Raw genomic sequence first — 19,529 nt, 5'->3', positions numbered from 1 at the left:
TTAATAACTAGGGGGGAGCTAAGAAACTTCAAAAGGTTTGTGATAAATGTTTTTGACAATGCGTCAGCTGAACATTAGGCAGAATCTTGGTAAATCCTCTCATAAGTGGTTTAAAATGGAGTTCTGAACTTTTCCTTCATAAGTGCGTGCATAGGATGTCATGGTATCTTTGGGTTTTAAAGATTCATTTTATCTGGTGTATGTGAACCATTGGTGTTTCTGTCTACACTTCCGAGGAAGAGGGAAAAAGTTCAGCAGTTTTCTCCTTTCGGCCATCTCTGCTCCTGCTCTTGACCATGAAACTCATGAAGGCTGGAAAAAAAAGAAAAGCCAGTTTTAAAGCACACTAACAAAATACTCCAGGTAAATATTACAGTAAATTTTCTGAGCTGACAAGCTTTCCAAATGACTTCATCACGACAACCCTAAAATGTTCTGGTTCTAGACAAAGCAATGCTGGCACATGGCAACTGCTTGTTGAGTTTTGTGGTTCATCGAGAAAAGCAGATAAAAGCAAGTTTATTACTGCTCTTTGAACCCCACCACCCTCCCCCTCTCCTTTCACCTAAGCTACTAAAAACAAAGTGAAAACAATTCCCTCCTTGACTCCCCCTAAAAAAAATGCCTAACTTTACAATTTATACTGCTGTTTTCTTTGAATTTTTATCTTTGCAGCACTTGGTCTGCCTTGTTACATCCTTTGTGTTTCGAAACAATTGAGTTTATAGTGTCATGCAGTGAAGTCCTGACAGCAAAATGCTTTGGCTCTTGCCTAATTTTAAGCCTACAAATAGCTCTGCTGGTGTCCTCAAGGTATTTAGGGGTATGTGGCTAAAGACTTTGCAGAACAAAGGTCTGAAAACTTTGATCAGCTCACCTAGATACTTAGAGAAAATCACTAGTTTTTTATAGAAGCAAAGCAGGAAAAAAATATGCATGTTGACAATCCTAACAGTACTCAGGGAATCTCCAAAGGACACCCATCCAGATGAAGTGTGATGTGAAATAGTGTTAATGGACTATTCAGGAGCTAATGCTGATGATCCACTCAAGAGCCAAAGTCTATAATATCCTGCCAATCAGTCTCTTGCCTATGAATTGTGAAAAATTAAAATAGTGTAGTATTAGAGCCTACCACACTGGAGAAATGTTTGCATATATGTTTCTTTTATGATAAGTGACCTACTTTAAAATTTTTTCACTAGTACTAGAGAAACATAATTTTGTTCCTGTAGTCAACTCATTCTCTTCCTTCCTGAACCCCTTTCTTTCTTCCCACGCTCCCTCAAGGGAAGAAATCATTACACTTCTCAATGGCATCTCCTACTGGCAAATGTCAGAAGCAATGCACATTATTTCAAGTGGGAGTTTGCAGAATCATAGAATGGTTTGGGTTGGAAGGGACCTTAAAGATCATCCAGTTCCAACCCCCATGCCATGGGCAGGGACACATCCCGCTTGATCAGGTTGCTCAAAGCCTCATCCAGCTTGGCCTTGAACACCTCCAGGGATGGGGCATCTACAACTTGGGAAACTTGTGCTAGTGCCTCACCACCCTCACAGTAATAAATTTCTTCCTAGTCTCATCTAAATCTCCCCTCTTTCAGCTTAAAACTGTTCCCCCTCATCCTACCCATGCACTCCCTGATACAAAAGCCCTCCCCAGCTTTCCTGTAGCCCCATTTAAGTACTGAAAGGAATTGATTAATTCTGAGCCTTTGGAAAGTACCTCTTTTATCTGATTCATGACCAAAAAACCTTTTTTTCTTAATGATAGCAGAAAATGGTCAACTGTCTCTTTCAGGGACGTGTTTAGAAAGGTATTATCATTTGCATTTTTCATTTCATGTTGTAATTCATGTTCCCTGTTTATGAAATAGTGTTAGTTGTTAAAGTTGTAAGTGAGGCAGGAGAATTCCCAGATCTGCAGTTGTGTCAGCGCACAGTGCGATACCTCATAGATGGATCTTTGCAGTCCACCTCTTTCCCCCAACCCATGTGTGGTTGGTAGCAACTTCAATCAGGTAATGAAGTGGAACTGATGGTAAAACACTAGGAGTTCAGTGGAAGAGAAGTGTCCAAGACATGTAAAATATTACTTGAGGTGTTTTGATTTCTGTTCCCATGGAGCAATTAAGCATAAATTTTCTGTAGAGTCATAATAGTAATTGTAATATAACCTATTGGCTGGAAGAATAATTTGTGTTATCAAACACCGTAGCTATCTTAAGTATAAAGTGATAGAGAGTTCTTCTTTCCTGTTGCAGTAATGTTGGCCTCTGTATATAAGTTGTAGAAAATCTTGTTTGCAAAAACAAAGCTATTGTTTTAACAAAAACCACAGAATTTTTGCCTTTCATATTGAGTCAGTAGCATAATGAGTAGTGGAGCAATAGTTCAACATCAAAGGAGGTTTCTTGGATATATAGTGTATTGCAACAACAGTGAAAAAGTTCCCACCAGAAAGGAATTTTGCCATATGTGAACAGCAAACATATGTATTAGGTTAAAACCATAAGATTTCCTTTGCTTTACACCAAAAACAAGAGAGAACTTAAGAACAGAGGTTTTCAAACAGTTGTGTGCTGGAATGCAGCACAGAGAGTGAGCAGTGTCCGAGGTTCAGAGCAGTGTCAGTTGACAAAAGCTCTATGAAAACCCAAAACCCATTGAAGATGCACCAACAATTTGGCTCAAACATCAATATTTCATTTTTTAAAGAAATACACTTATTTTTCTCTGTCTCATGGCATAACGTAGTGATCTTCATAGGTATATTTCTCAATTTATTTATAGAGGTAATAAACTCAGACAAATGTACTTATCTCCATAAGGTACTTTAGCAAAAATAATGTTTACTTTAGAAGTTCTGAGCTTATTTTTGATGGGGTTCTTGGCTTGCTTTCTTTGAATAAGAGTTGCCTTTGACTCTTAAGATGTGAGACCACCTAGTACAAAGGAGGAGCTTTTGCCCGAAGAGCCCATACTTACAGCTTCATGCAGAGATAAAGGTACTCAAGACTGAGTGTTTCTATCACCAAATTTTAAAGCTTTTGCATATGTATTTCTGGAATAAAATTTGCTTTAATTTTTGTTAACATTCACATGGATTTTCTTTAAAGTTCCAGAGCTAGGTTTTCTTCTCATGAACAAGGAGAGAAAACACATCAATGGATATAATTTGAATTTAGAAAGCATTTAAAGAGAGGCCTGTATTCAGAGTTATTGTTGGCACACGTTTTGAGGATATAAAGTGGAAGCCTTCTGCTGTGGGCATTAGTAAGGAGATAATTAAAACTGTAGTAGGTAATTATGGTAGCTTTTATTACTGCATCTTTCATTAACTAATTATATTAATTTGGTAATGTTTGAAAAAGTCTTTGAAGATGAAAAGTGCTAACTATTACTACCTTTCATTGTAGTACTACTCTGCATTGGTCATAAGGATTGAAGTCTTTTCTTGATACAGATGCACATCCATGTGTGCAGAGTTGCTGGTACAGCCACTAAGAATTAGAGACATGCATCTGAAAAAGGCTCTGTCGTTATCTGACATGACCTGATCAGGATGAGCAGTGACCTTCCTGCTAACACTTTTTGTTTCAGAGGGAAAATATGTTGGAGTTTTAACGTTTTTTAAAAGTTTTTTCTTCTCTAGTAAAGTGTCACTTATTTATTCAACCCTCAGTACCGGACAGATAAAATCATCCTGATCCCAGACTTGCCCTTGATGTGAGGGGAGTAGGAATCAAGCCCTGTCTCCTCTCAGGAACACACCAAAAGCAGGAAATCATTTCAGGCTGAAGAAGCAAAACATGTCACCTTTGTAAATGCAGAATCTTCCCAGTGATAATCAATACCAAGCAATTAAAACTAACAATGGTTTCTGTTTATGTAGTTGTTCCAGAACTTAATTTTCTTTCAGGGAATCCAACACTTCTTTTTTAAAATATCCTGTGGTTAAAAGATAATCAAATCAGTTTTCATATATTAAAGACTAAATCCTTCATATATTCCCATTTCATAATTGTTCATGTGATTCTTAGAACTCTTTCTTTTACCAGCTTTTAGTTGATTTAGATTAAGCCCTGTAACTAATGCCAAAAATTTATTCCTGCCTTGAAAAGGGATTTTGTAATGCTGGCATCATACCTTTTGTCTCTCTATGGCTCCTTGTCAAAACTATAGGCTTTACAAGTTGGGTTTTTTTTAAAAAAAAACTCTCTTGCAGCTTCGTTCTGGAACCCTGAAGTCAGGCTGAATTCCTCCGATCTCATGCATCACCCCAACATCCCTGTGAGCTGCACAGGCCAAGCTCCACACTAACTCCACGCGCACTACTCTGTTGTCTCCAAAGCGCTCCAAGTTACCGTGAGCAGAGTTGGGTTTGAAAAAAACTTCATTAGATGTTTTGCTGGTGATAATCCATCCACAACGGAATAATAAGAAAAGAAGTGCCTACCCAGAAATGAAGTTCCAATGTTCCTTTTTCCTTCTGTATCAGCCAGTACCCAAACGTTTCACATCTCATGGTGACAATGATGGACTCACCCACAAGCTCCACTTGAGGTCTCAAGATCTGATTGTAATATTTCAGTGGTGTATTCTCTCTTTATTTTCTCTTCCATCCTTCTTGTGTCTCTGTGTTGCATGCAACCAAAACTTTTACAACATGATTTTTATTTTAGGATCCTTTCCATTTTTATAAATAAATCAAATGAGTGTTCCTTTTATATAGCTGCAGTTCACCCACACTGTTGCAGTGGAGCTTATTATCTCATTTACATTTTTAAGTGCTTTTCAAAGTGTAGGATATCTGGGCTGGAAAGCAAAACATTTCATTTCTTTGTTCTCAGGCCAACACAAAGCACTTCCAAGGTCAGGTATGGTGTAGGCTTTCAACAGCAAACATGTTTACATGGCATTTGAAAGCTGGTTTAACTGAAAAAAAAAAAATACTGTCTTTATAACAGTGATGTAAGTCAACTTACCAAGGCTGAGGGACCGGAATTAATTCTGTACCTGGAAAAATTTAACTAAATAAGGTAGGCTTTGTTTTCCATTCAGAGAAAAAAGCTTCTGACACTTTAAAATTGGCCTGTTTTTAAAATTTCTTTAATCCTCATCTCAGCAGTTGTTAAGCATAAGCTCTGTTACTCTTTTGGTAAAATTTGAAGTTGTAGAATGAAACTGCATTTCTAAACAAAACAAAACCCATTGTTCAGTTTTACAGAAGAGATGTTCTGTGGTGTACCTGGGTAAGTCCTCTGCTTTTAAGAGTATTCTACATAAGAAATGCTTCTCTATTAGATACAGTAAAAGATTTGAGGGTACCAGGTAGCTTCAGAAGTGGCTATCAGCATGCAGACTCTGACCACGCCATGTGAAGCTTTTTGACAATAGAGAGAATTTTCAGTGTGATCTTCAAAAAGGCGCCTTATTCATGGCATCCATCATGATTCCGCCCAGAAAATTAAAATCATGGGCAACAAACTTGCTTACTTCTAATTACAATTTTCAGAGCTAATCATATGCAGAAATCTACAGCAACTAGAAGATTTTGATGTTACTTTTTTTTTACATGGCTTTGATCAAGTACTGATCTTTTGGTTTTACTTTTTTGTCCTTGTGCTGATAAGAAACCTGAAATACTCAAATGTACATTAATTACTCATGGAACATCCTTTATAAACAAAACTAGGTTCTACAATGTGACTGGTAGATCTGGTGTGCAACACAGCAATAGTCCAAAATGATCAAGTTAGAGGTATTCATGATTTATCAGGGGAGTTCATCCTTTTTTCTGACCTCCCAGTACAAAACGTACTAACCAGCAGTTCTGATGTGATTGGAAAAGCCTGTAGACTCACACGGTATATTTTGATAATTGATGAGTGGATAATTAAAAGACTTAACACTTCTTACTTAAGTTTGCCACACTTATATGCTATGGTAAATTATCTTATTTCTAAATTGTGCTTAACTTAAGACATTGTCTGCTCTCCAAATGAAGCAAAATATGTGTGCTCCACCCTGGCAAACACTCATCTAGAGTAGGTGGGCCTAAGAAAGACTGTGCATCTTCTGAATTTCTCAAATTAAATTACTTTAAGATGCAGTGCAAACCCTCAGATTTAAAGGAACCTCTACTATGCTCTGCAAAATTAGTTTTTCTATTGTAAATAAGAAAAGTAAAAATGGTGAAAGTAAGGAAGGAAACAGAAGTGCTCCTCTCCTTTGGCACCATGTAGTTTCTGTCTTTACCAGGAACAATTTGAGATCTTGTTCTGTACTCAGTACTTTTAGATTTTTGTGATGGAATGTGAAATGAATCTGTTCTCTGACAAATACGTGTGGATATACACGTATATATTTGTATATATGCGTGCTATCCCTCAACCATCTTCAAAGTCCTGTAAAAGAGTGAAATGTGCTCTTGAGCACAAGGAGGGAGTCTGGGTAGGACGGCTGATGTGTAATGAGGTTTCCTCCGTCCTTATTTTTCACCATGCCAAGCTACTTGGACTGTATAAGCTGATCATGTGGAAATAGCAGGAGAAGATGGGTCATACTTTGTAGTTTATCCAAAACGTGCTCTGTGAATGTTGCTGAAACTCATCCTGTAGTGGTTATGTCTGGATATATTGGAGTTACGCCAGCTCTTTTGTCAAATTAATTGGGTCTTTGGTGATCTTTGTGATACGTGGAACAGCCCTGCTCCTTATTCCACTTCTGTGTTGCATGACCTGATGGTTTTATTTTTTAAATCAAAGTATGCTTGTTTGTGTTTTATCTTACAAAATTAGATGTACAAAAAGAAAACAGAAAGCCTACAATTCACACATATATTTCATTATATTAATGCAAATTCCTGGTGTGGCAAGACTTGTTGAGTATTGAAGACCGGTTATGTATTCAAAGCCTGGATTTCAACATTTCTCAGAAGCGGTGATAGCACAAAAGTCCCTGGGCAGATATGAAGTTCATGTTTGGGTCTGGTTGAATTTTTTGGCATCAGAACATGTAATAGTCTTATAGCTAAAGACTTTAAAGTTAATGCCTGGCATCACTTCAAAACAATGCGCTAGATCTATCATAAGTAGTCCTCTTATCTTATCTCAATGGCAATTTTATCCTGTAAATGATTTGAGAGTACAGTGTTTCAGTGCTGTGGAAAAGAGCAAGGGTTTTTTTTTCTGTTAAATCTTTGTACTGCGAGTACAATTAATGATCCTGGTTTATGTATGGGTATTTTACTTGCAGAAAGCAAACGTTAACCATCGTGCATGTTCTGCAAACACACTGAGAGCCTCTTATGGACTTGCCGGTCTCTCCTTTCTGCACGTTCTGCAGAAGGTCTCTGCAGCTCAGCTTTTTAAAAGGCAACACTGGAGGCACCTTCGGTGTCATTTATAGCATATCTCCAGGCTGAGTCCCTTCCCAGGTCCAGTCCTGACTCTGCACCACACTTTTTGGCTGATGGGTAGCAATGCCCTGATTTCCTGGCATACAAAAGATAACTCAAAATATTCCCTTTCTGCTGCCACAGCCGCCTCTGTGTTGATGTCAATCTAACATCCACATTGTGCACTTTGCTTCAAGTCAGCACTTGCTGTTAACAATGCCTTTATTCAAGCTGACAACATAACTAAGCTTTTAGTAAATGTGTAAGTGAATGTTAAGTGTGTATTCAAACATTCAACAATGACTAGGAAACTTGAAAAAAAAAATCTTTGAAACTTGGTATTGTTTGCTCGGTGTGTATCTGTTAGAAATAACATAGACTATCAGTTCCTTGGGGCATGGCTGTTCTTTTGTTAAGCATACAACCAAAAGATCAAGGCTCAGAGGGGCTGCCATAGTAAAAATAAATATATAAGAAGAACAATAATGACAAAATAAGCTTGTCAATGCATTTTATGAGCTTGGTTTAGAAGTGATTAATTCTGAACTAAATAAAGACTGAATAGTTGTGGTAAAGTGACATGATAATAATATTCCTTTTATTTATTGTCTTTTATACTTCATTTGTAGATCACAGGCTAGACTTTACTATGGGGTAGGAGGGGAGCCCCTCATCTCGGTGAGCATCCTGTTTCAATAATATGAAATACATTTTCACTGCAAATTCCAGGCATGGTTTTCCAGAGCGAGGGTTATTCTGGATTAAAGGAGAAGTTATTGGTACACTGCAAAAGTGTTCCTAGGAAGCACAGGTTGTACGGAAGGATGATAACAAATATCTGAGATATTTGCATGTTGCAAATCAAAGTGCAGTTGTATTTATTGCATTTTTAGTATGAATATTTGTAGCCTCTAATAAGATAGAGCTATGTCCTTCCTGTCCAGAATGACTTTACTCAATAAAGGTGGTTAAACTGGATCTATCACCTCTTAGCCAATATCATGGGTGGCTGGAAACAACTGTAGCTGAAGAGCTGTACGGATACTGCACTATCTTCCTAATCAGCTCACTGAAGGACATAAGTTTTTCTGCCATCTCTTAACGCGTGTTTTGCATCCATTGATATTGTTTCAGATCTTAAAAGATGAAGCGGAAATTTGCCTCAATCAGCTGCGAGCTGCAGAGAAGAAGTTGCAACAAAAGGAGCTGGACACCAGTGAGCAGGTACTGGCTGTCTCTGCAAGTCCTCTTCCCTTGGGCAAGGAGGTTCAGTGTTTAAAAACAGTATCTTGCTTCAAAGCAAAAGCACATATTTTCCTGCAGAATTTTTAGCTAGCTTTCTTTTCTGTTTTTTTGGCAATAAAAGAGAATTAAACTGTCGGACCCTACAGGCAAATACTTATCTCATGCTCTCTGTTTTGAGTTGGTATTTCAACTACTCTAGGCTTTAAATGATGCATTTATTTTGAACTGACTATCCTGTTTTAATAGAGGTTTCTGACTCTATTCTAACCTGTTGTTTAATGGTTTGTATGAAGAGGATGATAATTGAACAATAAGTGATCTAAAAATAATCTTTATTCCTGATCTTATGCATTCATTGTCCAACCATGTTGTCTGTAAACAGCTCCATATGACCAATAGTGCTAAAATTATTCTGGACACTTTCAGTGAAATCAGAGATTAGTGTGCTTCAAGCAAAGTAGCGTAAGTAGTTTCCAGACTAGCATTGAAACATAAAGTCACTGATGTGCATTCAAAGCAGATTAATTTGAAGTATTTAGGAAAACGTAGACATGGTGGTTATCTGAATCCTACATCAATTTACAGATTTCTAATAAAAATCAGTTTTTGCAGTATTTGAGAACTTTATGTGTTGCTGAGTGAACAGTATCCATAACTTATATCCTGTATAAAGCGTTTCTAAATCTGTATGGTGTTTTATGCAATTCCGATTGAGACAATATTTGGTAAAAGCAGAAAGCATGACAACAGTCTTGTCTCTGCCATTCGTCCGTTGGGACTTTCTGAAGAATCTGGAGCCATTGAGGAAGATTTTGTTTAGGTGGCTTTGTTCTGTTTCGCAGACAAATGTTTTAGAAGTTGTCGGTGTGCCTCCTGTGTGACTGGTTGATCCATTAGTTATGCTTATCTCTCCAGAAGGAAAATGCAAAAATGACAGCTCTGACTTCTTTCCAGCTACTGTGTCTTGGCCAGGCTACCTGTAAACATGTTCATCAAGCGTTAACTGTAGCTAACAACTCATCAACCGATTAGTAGGTTGAAATACTTAAGTCAGTAACTTGGAACTAGCTTTCTGCTTTTACCAAATATTGTCTCAATCGGAATTGCATAAAACACCAAAATTTGTGCTGGCACTATTACAAAGGCCACTTTTCTGAGCCTTTACATGTCTATAAATAAGGAGGAGACAGGGTTAAACAGCTTCTGGGTTTCATTAAAAGGAAAAATCTTGTGTTTTGATTCTATAACAACAACAAACAAATGAATGAGACATGAAAAAACATTTTGTTGTGCTTTTAATTAAAAATAAAAAGCTGTTTCTCATTATGGCTTGTTGGGTGGTATCTTAGTGCTCCATGTTTGTCTTTTTCAGTGCAATGTCTTTGTAACTCTTCAGTCTCTAAGAGTGGCACATCCACAAAGCTCAACTCTTTGTTACAATAACCTTCTGGTGATCGCACACAGTTAACCTTTCTTTATTATAATTATCCAGAGAGACAAACTATCCTATAAGTATGGGGGATGAAATATGTTAGAAGGACTCTGTTGGCAAGCCCTGAGCTGTCTAGAGGCAAGTGTGGCACAGAAGTTGAAGATGAGCTGTTGTTTTTATGGAGCTTTTTCATTACAGTACTTCATGTTCTTGTGTGAACTTGTGTTTACTTCTGTTTACTTTTTCGATCCTCTTTACAGTGTCAGTAGATGCAATCATGCTTTATCAGTGTTGTTGCCGTGCTGTACCACTGATGAAACTTTATTTGACTGATGTGTTCCAATGCAGATGAACGTGTGTATGTCAAAAGAGCCTGGGAACTTCTCCCACTTTGACTAACCTAAATAATTTTTCCTTTCCATAAAGGTTGTCCTGTCTCTGCTAAGCATGGTTTTCTAGGACAGTGTTCTGTGTGTTCAGTAATGCTACAATTCTAGATCAGAGTCTCGGAACTGTTTCATCTTTCTTCACATCAAAATGCCAGATGTTTCCTTCAAAAATTAAATGTCCACCACCTTGAGACATATGTAATTGTATTCTTGGAAAGTGATGAACTAGCAGTAAATAAGTGTAACTCATACTTAGTACATAGTTTTTGATATATAGGTTTTGTGATATATAGTCCCAAGACAGTGAAACGAGTCTGGGAAACTTCTTAGGAAATTTGGATGATGCCAGACTTTTTCCTTGCAAAGCAGTGCTGAAATTTCATATATCTCATTGCCGTGTAACTCTGGGAACCAGCTTCCCGTCAACTCCTCCAATTTACGTTATGTCCCTGTATCACACACTCTTGTAGTGCATCACTTGATTGACTCCAGTGTGTTCCTATATCCAACGTACAACAAGAATTCTGAAAGGAAGGTCTTTCCTTCGACTAAAAACGTTTCTTTTTCTTGAGCCATATGGCTTTATGCAGTTTTCAGTCATAGTTTAAAAATCTTGATTGTCCACACAACAGACTTTACATCCTATGAATGTGTAATTAAAAATGATGCACACCACTGAAAGCTGAAGTGTTTGCCATAATTAAGGCAGGAATTTAAGCATATGCAAAAAATTTTGATGAATTGGGGCCTGTGTAAAAGTTAATGGTAGTGATCTTCTTGTTTTATTACCTAGATTTCTTTAGAATACCTCATTTCATTTCAGATTCCTTTTTGCAAGGGTAATCACAGCAACTCAGTATACTAAAAAGCTCCAAGAATCTCTCTTTCAAGAGATACATGCAAGGTTTTTTTCAGAGTAATTACCCTATTCCTTTCATTCCTTGTCCTAATGTTTTTAACTATAGGGGTGGATTGAGTATGATGTAAAATTTCTAATCAGGAATAATAGAAGGGAAAATGTTCCTGGTGTTTAACAAGAATTAAAAGTAACAACACCATGGATACTCAAACCATAGGAATACTCCTCCAAGCAGTCAGTTCACAAATAGAGTTTTAGAGAAGAGAGGTTCTCTGAAGACAGAAAATAAATTATGTTCAATTCATTAATATTACTGAGGAAATGAAGGAGAATACCAATGTAGATTTCCAACTCTTTAATTTTTTTTTCTCAAATAGTTTATAGAAAAGGGAGAAAGGAGTTATCTGAGTAACGATGTTGTAGAAGTATTTGGAATAAAATGGAAGAGCTTAGTTTGCTAAGTGGATTTCATTCATGTTCAAATGAAAACAGGAGTGATAATTGTAAAGAGCTATGATTCAAAAGCATTCAGTGAGTTTTCGTTTTTAATGTTTATTATTCTGACTGCTCGATTTTTTTATGACTGCTGGATATTTACCATGTTCAGGCTAACTTACTGTTTCCATGCCAACTAAATATATTTGTTCTCGGATGAATGCTGTGATGTGTCGTTCTGAAATTTGAGTTGCTGTGTAGCGCAGAGAACTTCTAACATTTGCCACACCTTCTCCTTGATGGGAATAGTGCTGTTGCCTGCAAATTTGTGGAGCTGTGAGCAAAGAATAAGGGAGAAACAGATGAGCAATATATGCCTCTATCCAGGGTGTGGGTCCCAAGTAGTTCTTGGGCCATACAATGATGGCTTTGATAAGAATGGTTGGACTTGATGATCCGGTGGGTCTTTCCCAACCTGGTTATTCTATGATTCTATGATTGTATGATTCTATGGCTGGAAGACTTGCTGTTATACTATCCCTTTAGTTTAGGGCTGTTGGTCCATATTTCTTTTCAGATTCGTTTTTAAAGGTATCACAGAGTTTTAAATGTGATTTGATAAATTCACAAGACATCTTTGCCCTCACTTTCATCTTCCTGCTCTGCTATCTGTGCTCTAGAAACACCACATGGAAGCAGCGGAGTTTCCTATATCTGAAGGTGGGGGAACCACTGCAGGAAGGTTGCTCCAAACCTACATTCTCTCCTGCTAAATGACTTTTAGCTCAGCTGCCCCAGATAACTGTGGAAGCCAGGCAGTGCTTCTGGGTTAGGTATTTAAAAATAAAATTGTGCTTGGTGGCCAGCTGCAGGTGGGGAGGGTTTAGGCAGCCTTTGTCTTGCAGAACCGATGAGCACTTTGGAAACAGAAACAGTCGGTGCACCGGAGAGAAATTCTGCTGTTTGCTCTGTTCTCTTCAACCCACGTCACTGAAACATTTCCAGAATTTTCCCCCAGAGACCCATTTCTGCTCCCATAGAAAGGGAAAGCTTAGTCGAGGTTTGAATAATCTTAACCACAGAAGTGATTCACGGAGAGCAGCTCTTGCACGGCCACTGCCTGCCGACCAGCGGTTAATTCCTTGGGCAGACTCAGCACCCCCTGGTGCGAGGGGGAAGAAAGTGAGAATCAGAAAGAAATTTCCACTGCGACTTTCAATAACAGCGACACCAAACATTGTCATATTAAAATAGTTTTTGTGGTTTCTGTATGCAACCAGCACGAACTGGAGAGGCTGTGTCTGAAGAACATTTGTTCTGCGAGGCTGAGGAGGGTCCTTTCCTCCTTGCCCTTTCCCTTCAGTCCACCCATTGCTCTGCTGACACCACAAGCACAAGATTCTACTGCGTAATCCAGCTGGTTTCCCCCCATAAAGCATTTCACGTATGTATGCATATTGTGAAAAATATAGAAGATGAAGAGCCAGGGTGTGTAGTTCCCCACAGGCTGGCACCTGAAAATCCATCCACTGGTTCAATGTCTGCAGACAACACAACAGAAGATTTCCAACTACTTCTGGGGAAGAAATTTCAACTTGAAAAGAAGATTGGAGAAACACGTACAAGCAGTGAAGAATCTGATATAAGCGAGAGCACCCTGGTCAGGCTGGTTGGCATTTGCTGATTTTGTAGTATGTTGTTCTCTTTTCAGACTTCCCCATAGAGGCTGTTGGGGAAGAATCAGACTGATTCTGGTTTTCTCTCTTTAGACGACCTTTCATGGATATAGGCACCTCTATATGTGTATGGCAATGTTGATGAAGATAACATAAAACGATTACTGACATTCTTTGGAGCCTAATTCTACCACTTTTACTTTGGTTAGTGTCTAACATACGTGCAATTCCTTTGATATATTCATTAATCACTTAATGAAGTGACAGAAACGACTCCCAATTTTAAATAAGACCAAGATTGTTAGAATAAATCATAACTTTGCATTTGATGTATTTTATATTTTGTATAGCATTTTCCTTCATGGCCTACTATGAAAGGAATGCAGAATTAAACAGAATATACTAAAGTTATACTGTATAGCATGAAGTTTCAGATTAGCAGAAGGGGACAGAAGCTGAGATTCAAGCACAGAAAAACAGATTCACAGGTGGGATTTGAAAGGAGCTGGAAATCAATGGAGTTGAAAGTTCCCAGGAGCTCCATATGGCAGGAGCTGCGGGAGAGAAGGCTCTCACCAACTGTGCAACTGTCAAAGGGAAAAGAGGTAGATGATGATGATGTACGTGTGAAAGTCAGTGATCAAATGTTAGCTTTGGTAATCAGACACAACTGGAAAATACACAAATACACACCTACTTTATAGAACAGAATGAATTATTGGCCAGCTGGAGAAAGACAGTAAAACAGAAACTACAGAACAAATAGTTAAAAGGAAAAAACCAGAATTTTTACCAAAGAAGAATAGAAGCATATGCTGGCGTGCAGGAATTGGAGTATTTTAAAATGTCGGTTTTCTAGTTCTTTGTCTTAATAGCAGTGAATGAGGAAAAAAATCTTCCTTTTAAGAGAACAGTGCATAATTTTAGAGTGTTTGTGATTTGCTTGCCTATTATCAATTAAGAGAATTCTGTTCTTTCAGAAGTGTTTAAAGTTGGACTGCAAGGGACAATGCAGGGAATTAAAAGATGGAAGAAATGTCAATGCACTGAGGAGCCTGTCGGATGACAGAAAGGAAGAACAGAAATACCTTCTCTTCAGAGCAGGCTCTCAGCGATGGGCGCTCCATTAGTGAACTGTCACATTAATTTTTTTTCTGAGTCATGAGGTGCCTGGATGGAGCTCAAAAGCACTGAAAAAGGCCAGCTTTATGCTGATCTTTAACATCATTAAATTCCAAAGTATTACTTTGTTTGCAATTTAATCAGATTGCTCAGATGTCCACTTGGGATGTGCAGCAGTGTCTGTCTCCCACGCCAGCCGTCCTCACCCATGGCCAAAGCTCAGCAGACTCCTACCAACCATGATGCTTTGTAAACCTGGCAGTTTGTTTTCCAGTTGAGATGCCGATTATATTTTTGCTCTTGAAAGAAAGGAAATAGTGATAGTAAAAGTAGCTTCTGATTATTTATCTTCAGAGATTTGCTTGTTCACACAGTTGGTGAGGAAATATTGAGCCTAATCCCCCACGCTGCTGAACTTTGTCAGCTTTTGCTGTCGTTGGTGAGCACTCAGCAACTCCGCGTATCAGACACTGAAACCTTGACTTGCTGAGCCATCCCCGAGATGGAAAGGATTATATAGAAGGTAACACGTGCTGGAATGTAAAATTGAAATATATAAATACATTCCAGTGGTGGCGTCAAAGATGCTTATAGCTTTATTTCAAACTGTATTATCTTGATAGTGTATTAGGAATTGACAGAGCCAGAAATGGGCACCATGTGTTGTCAGCTTTGGCCCAGCAGGGCTAGTTAGTGGCTGGGCTGGTTTTGATCCTCCAGGGGCTGGTTTTGGTTTTGATCCTCCAGGGCTGGGGATGTGAGCCAGGTGTGAGCCCCACGGAAGGGAGGAGTGTGCCGGGTGCAATTACAACCTCTCTGGCCAGTGGAAGGGTGGCATTGACAATAGCTGAAGGAAATAGAGCTTGTGGACAAAGATGGCATCTGTGATGAAGAAGGATGTTGAGGCTCTGGAGCGAGTCCAGAGAAAAGCAACGAAGCCGGTGAGGGGCTGGAGAACAGGCCTTATGAGGAACGACTGAAAGAGCTGGGGGTGTTTAGCCTGGAGAAGAGGAGGCTGAGGGGAGACCTCATTGCTCTCTACAACTACCTGAGAGGAGGTTGTGGACAGGAGGGAGCTGGGCTCTTCTCCCAAGTGACAGGGGACAGGACGAGAGGAAATGGCCTCAAGCTCCACCAGGGGAGGTTTAGGCTGGACATTAGGAAAAAATTTTCCACAGAAAGAGTCATTGGGCACTGGCAGAGGCTGCCCAGGGAGGGGTTGAGTCACCTTCCCTGGAGGGGTTTGAGGGACGGGTGGACGAGGCGCTGAGGGACATGGTTTAGTGTTTGATAGGAGTGGTTGGACTCCATGATCCGATGGGTCTTTTCCAACCTGGTCATTCATTCTATGAGTCATTTGGAAGGAGGGGAAAAGAAGTTGGGGAACCTCAAAATCCCAGCTGGAACAGTAGCGGAGCCCTGGAGATGGGGAGGTGGAGAGAAGAGCGTGAATTTTCTAGCCACAACATTCTTGGTTGTTCCGTGGTGTTGAGAGTGAAAGCTTTTATCCCTCTCCCACTTGCGTAATCCCAAGAATGCTGTTCTTGCCATATGCAGCCCACTGGTGTTTCTTTTAAAGAAGCTTTGCTGCCTTCCCTTCCTTTGCAGCTATGATTTATATAGACTTGTGTTGCTTAACTACAAACAGGGTTTTGCAGGTGGGAGACCTTGGTTAAGAAAAGAAAGAGATCGAAATACAAGCTACCAAAGTAATACGGCCTCTTGGATGCGGGTTGGGAAAAGAAATGACTTTGAGCAGAAAGCTCAGTGTGCAGCGAGCAGCTCAGCATAACTGGAGGTCCCTGCGGGTTAGTAAAACAACAAGGCAAAAATGTTTTGGACGCTCAGATGGTTTACTAGCTAAAGACAGAAAACCAAAGAGGATAGCTATGCCACCAATTTATGTTTTATTGAAGCTGTCAGGACACAGGAGGTTCTCCAGGAGTATTTTCTCAGTGGAGAACAACATGGTGTAAGCTTGACAAAATAACTCGCTCAGCTGATCTTGCTCAGTTGCTGTTTTCAACTGAGCCAAATTCATGAAATTTATAGCATTCATTACTTTTCTTAAGAACTTGAGAACATTTGTATCAAATTGCATTCTATTTCTCTAAATCTGGAAGAACCATATTTCAACATATGTTGCACAGTAAGAATAGTAATTCCCACTGCGTGAAATAAGAGAGGATGTGGGCTAAAAGCAGTGGATACTCATACTTGATTATATTGTGAGAAGACAAATGTTCAGGCCTTGTTCTTCATTGAAAAAAAAGGGGATACATCATTTTGCTCTTCATTAGGAAGAAATGTTGGAGAAGGTTTCAAGCTCCAATTAAATATTCTCTTATGACAGAACACTGAGTTTAAGGAAATCTGAGATTTTGGTAGGCTTCGGTTCTTACTAACATTGTCCAGCATCCCCAGGGGCAGCTGATGGAGGAAGGGTCCCATATAGACTTGTAGCAGTTTTGTGGGAGTAGAGTTTTGCTCACCTAGTGTTCAAGAATGCTGAGAAGCAGAGGAGTCACTGTAATTAGGGAGAATATAAACAAGATAAGATTAATCATTACTTTAACATTTGGGTTGTTGATTGGGATTTTTTTTTTAATGGAGATGGCATTGTAGCAATTTGTCCTTCGCGTGCCGTTTTCAAAGTGCTTTCAGAAAATTACTTCAATAATCACACCACCTGGATGAAGTTGACCTGTGCAATATTATTATTATTATCCTCATTTAGAACATGAGACTTTAGGCTGAGATTAAATGATTTGCCTAAGGCTGAAGGAGTTATTTTTACCTTTTTGGGACCCTAACCTGTCTTCACATTTATTACAGCAGCTCTTTCACATCTTCATTCAGAGGTGTATATTGCAGAACAGATATTTACCTTTTTAAAGAGATTTCTCTTCTTAATAGCATTGTAACATACTATTGTTTAATGCAGGAAAGGATTTGAGAAGGATGGGCAGTTACTTTTCTCATCTTACTCCCCCTGAAAGGTGGAGAAAATTTGATAATAATTAAATTATCCTAATTATGCCTTTTTGTCACTGTCCTAGAATTTCCTGGCACACATGGAAGTAATATCCTTCACAAATATTATTAACAGGCAGAAATTAAGATACTAAAAACACCACAACACCGTAGTTAAGTGAACTGCCTTTTGATTCTTATCTGACATAATCAAAATGTTAACTTCATGTGCTTCAAGAGAAGATTGATTTTTTTTAAAGGAACTTGAACAACTCTTCTGTGGTCCCTTCATTTGTTTTGGCAATGTATACTACGGAGTTTCTTTGCATTTTCCTTGGTTCAAATCAAGTGATTTACAATTGGGAGATCTAGAGAATATTGCATTTGGTTTTTTTCTTTATTTATTTTTTTTAAATGAGACAGGGATTTTGCACCAGGGCTGGCATGTTCTGGATGATAAATGCAGCATCACAGACCTCTTGGCAGTAAGAAGAGGAGAGCTGGGTATCAGGAAGCTGAGTAGGATACGGCATGGTTGTGGCTGTGTAGCAAAGCATAGAAGAGAAGCAGAATTTCCTCCGTAGGTTATTCTTAGAATCACAGAATCATAGAATCATAGAATAACCAGGTTGGAAGAGACCCACCAGATCATCAAGTCCAACCATTCCTATCAAACACTAAACCATGCCCCTTAGGAATAAAATGCATCTGGTCATCTTGGGGATGCTGTGTCTCTCTTGGCTGTGCTTGTTTCTTAAAAAAAAGAGGGAGAGTGACTACAGCGCAGCTTGGTGTCAGTGGGTCTTGTCCCTGATCAGTCCTGTTCTCGCTTCTGCTTCTCACCCAGCCCCACAAACATCCTTTGGACACTTTTGGAAATAATGAGTACTTGAAAAATGAATTGTGCCACCTGAACACCCCCTGAATTAGGAAAATTGAAACTTGTATTACGGTACTGAAGAGCATTTGGCCAGGCCTGACTGTTTGGTTTGGAAAGCTCAGGTTTGGATATTTCTCTTCTGGGCATCAAACCCAGCTTTGATCTCTTCTGAGAATGGTCAGTTCCCAACTGTGACAAGATGTCATGGTCGTCTGTGAAATTATAACTTCTCTGCTTTCTGCATCACTTTGTAAAACTGCGTGTCTCTTTTTTTCTAATTTATCGTGTGACTGAGCCTACACGAGCGATGTGTGGCAACTTCAGCTTTCAGTTCTTTCTACTGACACCAAAGATGATTGATGGTAAAACTCTAAACCTCATATGTTAGCCACCAACCTGAATAAACAAAGACCAATGTGGCAGCTTAATATTAAAAGCTATAAAACCTTCCTGGGGGTTCATGGATTAAATCAACTCACCAAAATGAATTTTCAGAAAAAAAACCTTTCTCAGGACTGAAGAAAAACGAACACAACAGTAAATGAAATAGAGCTATCCTCATCCTGCAGACTAAAGCCCTCCTGAGGGCTGAAGAATTGCAATTTTAAACATCTCTCAAGAGTGCAAGAGGAGACACAGTATTTGTGGATCCTAGGGAGGCAGCTTGAGGCTATAAAAGAACAAAAAAGCCTTTAAGGCACCAAAAAAAAAAAAAAATCCCTGCAGACATAGCTTTCATTGGTCAAAAATAGGTGTTAAAAAATAAAAACCTTCCCCCATTGAAATTAGTATATATCAGCCCACTATGTGTTATTTTTTAGTTGTAAGAAGCAATTTAGGTTTTTTTGCCATGCACTATTTTAATCTCTTGGGTCAATAAACCTTGATAGTAGCTTCAGCCAAAAATATCAGTATGTTGTTTATCATAATTTGACAGGAAACAGCTGGGATCTTATTTTCATCTTATTGTGATGCAATTATTAGTGAGCACAGCTGAAAGTTACGTACTTTGTCTTAGCAAACAAACAAATTGCAGTTGTATCACAAAGAACAGTTTTCACTGCAAGAAAAAAAATGCGTCTTCTCTCTGAAACAGAGTAAGAAATCAGCCCC

At 38.8% G+C, this 19,529-nt stretch overlaps 1 protein-coding gene across 2 annotated transcripts in view; it reads left to right on the top strand.

Annotated features, from left to right (window-relative positions):
• The window catches only part of CEP112 (centrosomal protein 112), a 161,781-nt gene that overhangs the window by 135,443 nt on the left and 6,809 nt on the right, over positions 1–19,529 (top strand). For both annotated transcript variants that reach the window (XM_069872763.1, XM_069872762.1), the window contains one exon: positions 8,540–8,629. In XM_069872763.1, coding sequence (XP_069728864.1) covers positions 8,540–8,629 — 90 coding nt within the window. The remainder of the gene's footprint in view (positions 1–8,539; positions 8,630–19,529) is intronic.

Source organism: Phaenicophaeus curvirostris, chromosome 19 (assembly GCF_032191515.1).
Source record: "Phaenicophaeus curvirostris isolate KB17595 chromosome 19, BPBGC_Pcur_1.0, whole genome shotgun sequence".
NCBI classification, from domain to species: Eukaryota; Metazoa; Chordata; class Aves; order Cuculiformes; family Cuculidae; genus Phaenicophaeus; species Phaenicophaeus curvirostris.
Note: the sequence above shows the minus strand (reverse complement) of the source record. Positions and strands in the feature narration are given on the sequence as shown.